Genomic DNA, 9,557 nt, shown 5'->3' with positions numbered 1-9,557 from the left:
CAGATGCTGGCTTTTGAACTTTGCGCTGATAACAGTCTGGATGGTCCTTTTCCTTTTTGTCCCGGAGGACACGACGTCCATGATTTCCAAAGACAGTCTGAAATGTGGACTCCTCAGTCCACAGCACACTTTCCCACCTTGCTTCAGTCCATCTCAGGTGAGCTCGGCCCAGAGAAGCGTTTCCGGGTGTTGTTGATCTTTGGCTTTGCAGTGTAGAGTTTGAACCTGCACGTGTCGATGTCGAGACGATCTGTGTTAACGGACGATGGATTTCCGAAGTGTTCCTGAGCCCACGTGGTGATACCCTTCACAGAATGATGTCAGTTTTTAATGCAGTGCCGCCTGAGGGGTCGAAGGTCACCAGTGTTGGTTTTCGGCCTTGCCGCTTATGTGCAGACACTTCTCCGGACTCTCTGAATCTTTCGATGATATTATGCGCTGTAGACGATGAAATCCCTAGATTCCTTGCAAGTGTACGTTGAGAAACGTTGTTGATAAACTGTTGGCCTATTGGCTCACGCAGATGTTCACGACTTGTTTGTGCACGATTGAGCCTTTTGGGGATGTTTCTTTTATACCCAATCATGACGCTCACCTGTTTCCAGTTAACCAGTTCACCTGTGGAACGATCCAAACTGGTGTTCTCTGAGCATTCCTCAACTTTCCCGATCTTTTGTTGCCCCTGTCCCGGCTTTTTTAGAACGTTCTGCAGGCATCAAATTCAAAATGAGTGAATATTTGCAAAAAAACGATAAAGTTTATCAGTTTGAACATTAGATATCTTGTCTTCGTGGTGTCTTCAGTTGAATTTCGGTTGAAAAGGATTCGCAGATCCCTCTATTCTGTTTTTATTTACGTTTGACACAATGTCCCACCTTCATCAGAACTGGAGTTTGTAAATCAGTGTTTGTGTTTTGGGTCAAACTTGTCCTCACCAGTTTGGCGCTGGGCGTGGCCGGCAGATGTCTCAGGGCAGGTGGGCGGTACGCCTGCGTGGGCGGGGCCTGAGTGGTCCCCATCTCGCTGGGCACTGCCTGGTACCTGACGGGTCGCTCTGGGAAGCTGCCGTCGGGGAACGGCTGCCAGAGGACCTCCCACAGCTCGCCGCCGGCCGCCGCCTCCCACCTGTGCAGCACGGAGCCCGTGTAGTGCCAGATCTTATAACCGTTACTGACTCGCAGCCGCGGCGAGCACGTCGCCGTGACGATGTGCTCGCCGTCTGGACACCAGGAGAAATGTGTGGCATCCGGAGCCTGAGGTTTGGACACCTGGAGGGACAGAGACAGGTGAGACAGGAGAGACAGAGACAGGTGACACAGAAGACAGAGACAGGTAAGACAGGTGAGACAGGAGAGACAGCAGAGACAGTTGAGACAGCAGAGACAGGAGGGAAAGCTGAGACAGCGGAGACAGGAGAGACAGAGACAAGTGAAACAGGAGAGGCAGAGACAGGTGAGACAGAGACAGGTGAGACAGGGGAGACAGGGGAAACAGGGGAGGACCAAGACGGTGCTGAAAGCCTCACAGTCTCTGACAGGTTATATTACTGCAAAAATACTATACTACTACTACAATATTACTTATACTACAATACTACTACTTTAATACTACTGTTACTGTTGCACTATAATACTACAATACTACAATACTACTGCTACTGCTGCTGCAATAACGCTATTGTACTTCACTACTACAATCAAACACTCATTGTTGGATTTGTACTTTTCTGACGGTCCTTGAACACATCATGTTCATTCGACAGGTTTGTGAAAATTAATTACAAAACTTTCCAAAACTTTCCAGACCCTGACTGAGTCCGTCCGTGTTCAATGTTTCTTCTTCTTCACCTGTTTGTACTTCTTGACATCCCAGACCTCCATCTGTCCACGCAAGTTCCCAAAGCCCGCTAGGACCAGGACATGCCCCTGAGGACTGACAGCAGGAGGGACAACACCGTCAGGAGACGCTCAGTCTGATAACACCTCCTCACACCTCCTCACACCTCCTCACACCTCCTCAGTCATCCTGAAACCTCCTCAGTCATCCTGAAACCTCCTCAGTCATCTTCACACCTCCTCATTCATCCTCACACCTCCTCAGTCATCCTCACACCTGTGAGGACTCACACCTGTAGGACAGGTGTGAGTCCTCACCTGTAGGACAGGTGCGTCCCCGCCTGTAGGACAGGTGTGTGTCGTCACCTGTAGGACAGGTGCGTCCTCACCTGTAGTAGGCAGCGTTTCGTGGTCCGGTCCCGAAGTCGAAGACGGGGTCACACTTGAGGTTGTAGACGGTGGTCTTTGCGGGCATGAAGCCGTACACCACGCAGAACTCTGCAGAGTTTGGACTCCACGCCACGTCGTAGATGGGACCGTTCTTCGCTGTGACACAGAGACAAAACGGAAACGTCGGCGCCTGATTGGTTCGGAGACGAGCGCGGCGTCTGATCCTCAGCAGCCGAAATATCCGGATTCAAAAAGTTACCATTTCTGATATCACAGTTATGATACACCGTTTAATGATCTGATGACACTACAGAGCAAAACTTATCAATTATCAATGATTAATAATCAACAGTAAGTGTCCACAGGGTGCTCCGCAGTCTGAAGTTTGACTATGTCATGCATCATGTATTATGGGATGTTTGGACTCAGAGACTCACGCAATTGGACCAGAGCCGTCTCTCCGTTCACGGCGAGGTAATGCAGCGTCTGCTCGCCGTAATAAGACGCTCCGGTTTTGTCCACCTCAGTGCTCGCCGTCACCAGAACTGCTGAGGCTGAAAGAGACGCTCATTGTTAACAACCTTATAGTTACATTAACGAGGACATTACACATTCATCGTCTGCATCCTCCAGGACCTCCAGGACCTCCAGGACCTCCAGGACTCTCTCACCTTTCTTATTCCACATCATGGTGACTCTGTCGGCCTTGAAGAAGCTCTTGTTGGCGAGCGCCGCGGAGGCTCCTCCCAGCACCGGGTACTGGTACAGGCGCACAAACGAGGGCGCTCCTTTACTGCCCGGGACGTAGACGCAGACCTGCAGGGGACAAACAGAACGAAGATCAAGACCAGGTCTAAACCTCAGACGGTCTCTGTGAAGGTGCCGGGGCGGAGCCTCCTCACCTTACTGGGCTGACCTCCGGGAGACAAAACGAAGTCCGACACCTTCTGCATGTGGAGCTTGTTGGAGATCGAACCTGAAAACACAAACACATCATCAGCCGGGCTCCGTCTACCACCTGGGAGCTCTATCTCTAACCTAGAAGAGAACTGGGATCCGTCTACTACCGAGGCTGCACCTGGTTCTGTCTACAACCTAGAAGAGAACTGGGCTCAGACTACTTACTGAAGTCGTTGTTCTCGTAGAAGTGCAGCTCGTTGTTGACGCTCCTCACTGAGATCTTTTCGTCTTCAGACCAGCTGGGACACCTGCAGCCAATCACAGCACAGAGCTGCAGTATGACACACACACACACGCACGCAATGTGTGTGTGTGTGTGAGTGTGTCCTCACCATGAGTCCACCTTCTTCTGATACAAAGCTTTGATCAGCTGACCGCTCTGTAAGTCCCACAGCTGGAGGTTAGCGTCCCCCTGAGCGCTGTCCTGAGGCTCTACACACACACACACACACACAGACAGACACACACACACACACACACACACATTACTAATGTGTCAACATAGCCGTGTCGAATTAGCAGCAATCAGCGATGTAAACAGGAAGTCACTGCAGCATCACTTATAGTCTCTTGTCCTCTCATGTTGTCTCCTGTCCTCTCATGTTGTCTTCTGTCGTGTCTCCTGTCCTCTCATGTTGTCTCCCGTCGTGTCTCCTGTCCTCTCATGTTGTCTCTCGTCGTGTCTCCTGTCCTCTCATGTTGTCTTCTGTCGTGTCTCCTGTCCTCTCATGTCGTCTCCTGTCATGTCTCCTGTTGTCTCCTGTCATGTCTCCTGTCCTCTCATGTTGTCTCCATTCATGTCTCCTGTCCTCTCCTGTTGTCTCCATTCATGTCTCCTGTCCTCTCCTGTTGTCTCCTGTCATGTCTCCTGTTGTCTCCTGTCATGTCTTCTGTCCTCTCCTGTTGTCTCCTGTCATGTCTCCTGTTGTCTCCTGTCGTCTCCTGTTATGTCTCCTGTCGTCTCCTGTTGTCTCCTGTTGTCTCCTGTCATGTCTCCTGTCATGTCTCCTGTTGTCTCCTGTCATGTCTCCTGTTGGTCTCCTGTCATGTCTCCTGTCATGTCTCCTGTCGTCTCCTGTCGTCTCCTGTCGTCTCCTGTCGTCTCCTGTCATGTCTCCTGTCATGTCTCCTGTCATGTCTCCTGTCGTCTCCTGTCGTCTCCTGTCATGTCTCCTGTCATGTCTCCTGTTGTCTCCTGTCATGTCTCCTGTTGTCTCCTGTCATGTCTCCTGTCGTCTCCTGTCATGTCTCCTGTCATGTCTCCTGTCGTCTCCTGTCATGTCTCCTGTCGTCTCCTGTCGTCTCCTGTCGTCTCCTGTCATGTCTCCTGTCATGTCTCCTGTCGTGTCTCCTGTCATGTCTCCTGTCATGTCTCCTGTCATGTCTCCTGTCGTCTCCTGTCATGTCTCCTGTCATGTCTCCTGTCATGTCTCCTGTCATGTCTCCTGTTGTCTCCTGTCATGTCTCCTGTTGTCTCCTGTCATGTCTCCTGTCATGTCTCCTGTTGTCTCCTGTCATGTCTCCTGTCATGTCTCCTGTCATGTCTCCTGTTGTCTCCTGTCATGTCTCCTGTTGTCTCCTGTCATGTCTCCTGTCATGTCTCCTGTTGTCTCCTGTCATGTCTCCTGTCGTCTCCTGTCGTCTCCTGTCATGTCTCCTGTCATGTCTCCTGTTGTCTCCTGTCGTCTCCTGTCATGTCTCCTGTTGTCTCCTGTCATGTCTCCTGTTGTCTCCTGTGTCTCCTGTCATGTCTCCTGTTGTCTCCTGTCATGTCTCCTGTCATGTCTCCTGTCGTCTCCTGTCATGTCTCCTGTCATGTCTCCTGTCATGTCTCCTGTTGTCTCCTGTTGTCTCCTGTCGTCTCCTGTCATCTCCTGTTGTCTCCTGTCTTACTGCTGTACGGTTGCCAGGTGACCAGAATGTTGTTGAGAGGAGAAAACTCCAGCAGAGACGTCTTTGGCAGGTCAAAGGTCGACACGATGGAGCCGTCTGAAGATTTGACCACAGAGACACTGAGAGACAGAACGAGACAGAGACAGAGGGACAGACAGACGGTCAGACTGAATCTTTAAATGTCAAACACACTCTGAGTTCTCAAATGATTTTTAGTGAATTAACCCTTTACGTTCAGTTAACAAGTCAGATCAGAGTCATGTTTTTAAAACGCACGTCTGCTTATTCTCCTCATGAAAACAGAATAATAATTATTATTACTGTTATTATTACCGTTATCACTGATGTTATTATTGTTATTATTATTATCATTGATGTTATTATTGTTATTATTATTATCATTGATGTTATTATTGTTGTTATTATTATCATTGATGTTATTATTGTTGTTATTATTATTATCATTGATGTTATTATTGTCATTATTAATATCACTGATGTTATTACGGTTATTATAATCGTGGATGAATTGTGGCTTTGTTACTTGTGTCCGTTGCACCAGCCGAACAGCGATCCGTCTCTGCTGAAGGTCACACACCTGCTGGACCGACCGTCCCTGAAACACACACACGTTTATATATTATCTGCATGCAAAGCAATGATGTTGATGAAGATGAGGTTGAGGATGTTACCTGGTGAAGGTGGGGTGCTGCTGGCAGGTGGGAGGCCCGCAGAGCAGAGACGTACCATCGGATCCTCGAACTGAAGCATCAACAGTTTACAAAGAGCTGATTATTGATTATCGTGAAGCGGCCGTAACATTTCAGTTTGGCAAATTTCTTTTAGCCTCCGAGTCACTCGGCAAACGTGCATGAAACGTTCACCGCACATGATGAAACTCAAAAAATATGTTTTTGGTTTCTGGCTAACAAACTGTGTTTTATTTTGACAACCCCAGATTTAAAAGGCAGGTTTTCACCAAAAATCACCGAAACCTTTAAAAGGAAAAAAACAAAAATAAAAAGTAAAAACATGTAAAAAAAAAAAAAAAAAAAAAAAAAAATTCAAGGAAAAAACTTTACCAAAAAACTTTTAAAAATGTCAAAATTGTTATACATATACATTTTTAAAATCACCAAAAGTTTAAGAAAAAAATAGGAAATATTTCCAAAACATTTTAAAGGAAAGAAAATTAAACAACTGTCACCAACGTTTTTTAAAGGTCTCTTAGACGATGTGAGCTGAAGTCCAAAGAGGAACTGTATTAATTAAAGGTTTCCGTGTTTACCGGCTGAGCATCCTGTCACATGAAACATCACCGAAGATTTTTCTGAACCAACAGAAGCGACTCTTTCATTCGGCATTCGCGTCAGCCTCCAAACAGCCAGAACTTTTTTGGCTTTTCGCTGTTTACCTGCAGCTCACGGCTGATTTCACACACCTGAGCCGGTCGCGGAGCGGACACTGTGAGAGGTTTTCGGAGGGTTTTTGGTCGTTTCGGATCGGTAATTGGGGTTTTTATCGATGCCGAATGAGTCAGAAGACTCTGCGGATTCCAAGAAAGTCTGAAGTTTTATTTCGGGACGTTCGTGTATCCGCCAAAAACAAATAATCAACTAAAGAAATCAGATTTTACACTGAGTTTGGCGGGATGTTTCTTCAACCTAAAAGACCGGAAGACGAGGACAGCTGAGTGCCTGCTCTCTGACGTCAGCCGGTGTCCGGTAACTCGGTAACTTTCCGGTAAACATTAAAAACAAAAACAACAACAACTCGATTTGATCAGAGTGAAATCACCCACCTGCGAGCAGCGGGATGGCCGGCGCCATGTTTACGTGTACCGGAAGAAGAAGAAGAAGAAGAGCTGCCTCCCGGAAATGCGTCAGAAGAAGGCGGGTCTCCCAGTGCCACATCAGCATACTGTCCGCGCGCCGCTCTGACACGTCACTCAAAAACATTTAAAAAACATTTTAATTAATTACTCCGAGACGCGGGAAAACGTTTGACCGACAAAAAGTGACGCTTTTAAAAAAAAAAACAATAAAAAAGTTTGTTTTTATAAAAGTTTAAAGTTAAACAGCTGCGTCAAGTTCCCACCGAGCAGCGGCGCGTGACGCCACTTCCGCTTTCAAAGTAAAAGCAGCAACAATAACAAAGAAAAACTATCAATTTTTAAAAATACATTCACTCAAGTACTGGGAGTGCAGCATCGAAATATACACTTCAGGTACTTCATCAAATATTTCCATTGTTTGTGCTTTTGCTCCATCTCAGGGGGAAACATTTTTAACCCTTTACATTTTTACAGCTTCACTTCCTCCAGATTATTGATACAAAATAGCATCGAAAATTAGTGATGTGTGATTATAGATTTAAACTGACCAACACAATCAGTCATCAATAATATCAGAGATGATTCTGCAGAACGAGTATTTTTTCTTTCCGTACATAACATTTTTCTGATTATACTTTTGTACTTTTTGTAAATTTTGAATGCTTGTAAAAGTACACTGTAGTATTATTACTTTTCCTGCAGTAAAAGATGTGAGTATTTGGTCTGGTTTTAGAGCTTGACTTTGTAAAACTGTGGCTGACTTTTGTTTTTTCTCTGATGTTTTATCGTTGGTGGACGTCATCGAGTACTCTGCTAATGTACTTAAGAACAATTTTGAGGTACTTGCAATTTACTCAGGTGTTTCTATTTAATGCCATTTTATACTTTTACTCTTCTACATGTCAGAATGATTATTGCACTTTTTGCTGCATTACATTTATTCAATTACTTTAGTTACTAGTTACTTGGTTGATTTATGTTTTGTATCAATAATCTATAAGATCCATGGGCCGTTTCTAGGATTTCAGCTCACCTGGGGCTCAGCCCGGACCTCTGTCAGGGGAAAATAATGCCAAAATGTTATCTTTAAAGGATTTTAGCAACCACAACAACAGAAAAAAACAGGTTAAAGATAAATAAATTCATTTAAAATAAACAAATAAATAAAGTGAACATTATAACAGATCTTTCATTAAAAAAATAATAATTTTAGCTGACTTGTTTTTCTTTTAATAACTTTAGTCGCTTGGTTTATGTAATTAAAAAAGTTTTTGCAATAGGTCATAAGCTATTATTCCACATCACTGGATTTTATTTTGAAGGAGTGCACAGGAAGTCTTACTTTGACACGCAGCGGTTGACGCGGGAGGCGCGTGCCTGAGGGGGCGGGGCTTGGTCTTTTTGAGGACGTCGACAGAAGAAAGTAGCTCCCAGTCCGCCAGCAGCGTCACCGAGGACACCGAGGACAGCGACACAACGAGCTACAAACTACACAGCGACAAACTACAAACCTAAACTGCCTAAAAACACCCGTGAAGAAGACAAGATGGTGGCCAAACAGAGAATCCGCATGGCCAACGAGAAACACAGCAAGAACATCACTCTGCGCGGGAACGTGGCCAAGTCAACGGTGAGTTTAACAACCGAACAGCGCTGACTTTAACAACCGGCGGCGCGGAGCTCAACAACAGCTGCTGCTGGGACCCGTGGACCGCTCCGGGACCGGGACCGGGACCGGGACCAGTCTGAGGACACTGGAGTCTGAAAACCAGTCCGCAGACCTGGAACCAGTCTGGAAATGGGAACCAGTATGTGTTAAGTGATCAGTTGAGACTGGTACGGGTTCTCTAGTGAGCTCCACCAGTATCGATACTCTGATCAATAACACATCTGTCACACTGATTCAGACTCTGATTGATCATAAATGACATGATCAGCTGATCGATCAGCCTGATTGAATCAGATTCAAACCAACAAAGTTGATGCGTTGAGTGACGTCACAGGAAGCGGTTATTGATTATTGATGTAATGATTCTCACTGCGCGCGCGCGCGTGTGTGTGTGTGTGTGTGTGTGTGTGTGTGTTTGTGTGCGCAGAGGAACCTGACTGAGGACAAAGGTGTGGGTCCCTGGCTGCTCGCCCTCTTCATCTTCGTCGTCTGTGGATCAGGTGAGTCCTCACTCTGACATCATTGTCACCTGTAAAAACTGATTATTGATTATTGTTTCATTTAACTGATTTATTTTATTAACGCTTCAATTCTGCAGGAGTCAAAACAGCAGCTGCTTCCCAAAAAACTGCACAAACACACAAATACAGAAACACTAAACAGCAGAATCACACACAAGCAACATATACTATAAAACAGCTGAATACAGCAACAGAAATATGTAAAACTACTGCGAATAAATATAAACACAAATATATAGAACAGTGGTCAGGAAATATAAACACAAATATGTAAAACTACTGTGAATTAATATAAATATAAACAGTGATGTGTAAATATAAAGAAATATATAAAAAAAGTGTTATCAAATATAAACAGTCGTGTCAATACATCAAAATAAATAAAACCAAATATAACAAACATAAACAAACATGTAAAACAGTGGTGAGTAAATATAAATATATTTCAGGGTTTG

At 45.4% G+C, this 9,557-nt stretch overlaps 1 protein-coding gene across 1 annotated transcript; it reads right to left on the bottom strand.

Moving 5' to 3' along the window:
- Positions 1-143: 143 nt before the first annotated feature.
- On the bottom strand, positions 144-6,935 carry LOC121938895 (eukaryotic translation initiation factor 2A-like). The gene is made up of 14 exons (XM_042482049.1): positions 6,880-6,935; positions 5,771-5,840; positions 5,623-5,694; positions 5,079-5,197; positions 3,518-3,617; positions 3,351-3,433; positions 3,128-3,201; positions 2,897-3,041; positions 2,663-2,779; positions 2,225-2,381; positions 1,848-1,932; positions 936-1,268; positions 596-706; positions 144-305 (listed from the first exon to the last, which is right to left on the bottom strand). Exons 1-14 carry the CDS (start codon positions 6,905-6,907, stop codon positions 144-146), a joined length of 1,656 nt encoding a protein of 551 aa, XP_042337983.1. The 5' UTR covers positions 6,908-6,935.
- Between the last annotated feature and the right edge of the window lie 2,622 nt (positions 6,936-9,557).

The sequence above is a fragment of the Plectropomus leopardus genome, unplaced genomic scaffold (genome assembly GCF_008729295.1).
Source record: "Plectropomus leopardus isolate mb unplaced genomic scaffold, YSFRI_Pleo_2.0 unplaced_scaffold3719, whole genome shotgun sequence".
NCBI lineage: Eukaryota > Metazoa > Chordata > Actinopteri > Perciformes > Serranidae > Plectropomus > Plectropomus leopardus.
The sequence above is the reverse complement of the archived record's forward strand: the minus strand, read 5'-3'. Positions and strand labels throughout refer to the sequence as shown.

Excerpts from the sequence above, each read along its gene's own strand:
- LOC121938895 (XM_042482049.1), bottom strand. The coding sequence starts at position 6,907 with ATGGCGCCGGCCATCCCGCTGCTCGCAG. Across the intron at positions 3,202-3,350 it reads CTACGAGAACAACGACTTCA|GTTCGATCTCCAACAAGCTC; the intron begins GTAAGTAGTCTG and ends TTGTGTTTTCAG. Across the intron at positions 707-935 it reads CCACGCCCAGCGCCAAACTG|AACGTTCTAAAAAAGCCGGG; the intron begins GTGAGGACAAGT and ends TGATGCCTGCAG.